A 1615-nucleotide genomic window follows, 5' to 3' on the forward strand; every position below is an offset into this window, starting at 1 on the left:
CATTGGAAGCAGCTGCCACTGGCATGGACACGGCATTTTCATCTCCCAACGACAGAGCCAACCTCATATCCTTCTGCTGATGTTTGAGGGGAAATGCTGGATTGTAGCTGCCCTGCAGCATTGAAGGCCCTTTCATCTTGAACATCGGATTTGCGATTGCACCGAGATCCTGCAGGTCAAAACATAACCATGGTTGTTTGATTTGGTAGTAAAGGAAGTAACAGCAGGGGTGTTGCATAACCAAGCACAGTACCAGGACATCAAGAAGCGTCTGGGGGCTCAACCCACTTTTGTCAGCCAAACAGAGTCCCTCAGAAAAAGCATTCATCATACTGCAGCAAAATAAAAATGTCATGCATTATTGCAGTCGACGGATTTACGTCCCCGAAAGGCAGAGTAGATGATGTGGCAGCAAATAAAAGAGCTCATAGATTTCTGGATGTTGAACAAACGTAGCAAAAATTAAAAGCTCATTTAGACGAGAAAGCTACAAAACCCGCAATGGAGCAGGTTTCAGATCCGTACTAAGCTTGCTGGCTATGAATATAAAGATTATCAGTTGATTTGCCATTCTGCATAGACTGAGGTGCGAATTCACAGGGTAAAACAGTAACCATATCTACTGCACTGAACTACTAACAGATCAGTTTACGAAAGTATCAGCGGTCAAGCTCTCAGTGGTATTCTGCATACTGACGTTCCAGATACCCTGGATATAATACTATTATAGAGACCGGTTAATATACGATGTGAAAATGCAATGCTGCTTGCAGTTAGGGCCTGTTTGGTTCCAATAAGTCACCTGACTTATAAGTCAGGTGACTTAAAACCAGTGACTTATAAGTCACGCCTATTTGGTTGTCATCTGAGTTATAAGTCACCTGAGCACACCTTCCCATCTTGTTTTTTATGTAAAGGTGGTGGGACCCATGCAAAAGGAGGTGACTTATAAGTTTTAAGTTGGGGTGGAGCAACTTATGACTTATAAGTTGGGGTGACTTATAAGTTGGGTCTGTTTGGCAAAATAAGTCACTTTTTTCACTTTTCGACTTATAAGTTGGTGACATATTTGGAACCAAACAGGGCCTTACTACACTTGAATGTTTTGCCGATGTGTACAAAGATAGTCACCTTCCCATGATCATGTTGACCACCAGTTTCATCTTTGCTCCATTTCCCATCTCCCCCAGAAAGAATGACTTCTTCCCAAGTACATCAAATGCAGGGACCATATCATCATATAGTGCCTGAAACATTCAAGGAGTGGATCCAATTAAGCAAACATGGAATCTTAGGGGGAGTTTAATTGTATTATGTGTGGTAGATTAGATATAGCACTACCAATTTACACCCTAACGGTTAAAAGAATCACTAGGACGCAAATTGGTGAAATTACCCAGATTAAGTATCAATTTTGAATCCACACTCAATGTTCGATGTACTAAATACTATATCTATACCGTATCTCCTAGCACTTTGTAGTTTTATGGTGATTGATATCTCCACCCTACTAACTTTAATAGCTCTTCTGTTTTCTGGCAAGTACTTCAAAACTACCTACAAAGAGTCACTGACACTGCTATACTATTATGTTAGCACTTGGCAGAAAAGAAAA

At 40.9% G+C, this 1615-nt stretch overlaps 1 protein-coding gene across 1 annotated transcript in view; it reads right to left on the reverse strand.

Moving 5' to 3' along the window:
- The window catches only part of LOC119316268 (glyoxylate/succinic semialdehyde reductase 1-like), a 5167-nt gene that overhangs the window by 545 nt on the left and 3007 nt on the right, over positions 1–1615 (reverse strand). The window contains exons 5-7 of the mRNA XM_037590576.1: positions 1132–1247; positions 254–332; positions 1–169 (exon numbers count right to left, since the gene is read on the reverse strand). Coding sequence (XP_037446473.1) covers positions 1–169; positions 254–332; positions 1132–1247 — 364 coding nt within the window. The remainder of the gene's footprint in view (positions 170–253; positions 333–1131; positions 1248–1615) is intronic.

The sequence above is a fragment of the Triticum dicoccoides genome, chromosome 6A (assembly GCF_002162155.2).
Source record: "Triticum dicoccoides isolate Atlit2015 ecotype Zavitan chromosome 6A, WEW_v2.0, whole genome shotgun sequence".
NCBI classification, from domain to species: Eukaryota; Viridiplantae; Streptophyta; class Magnoliopsida; order Poales; family Poaceae; genus Triticum; species Triticum dicoccoides.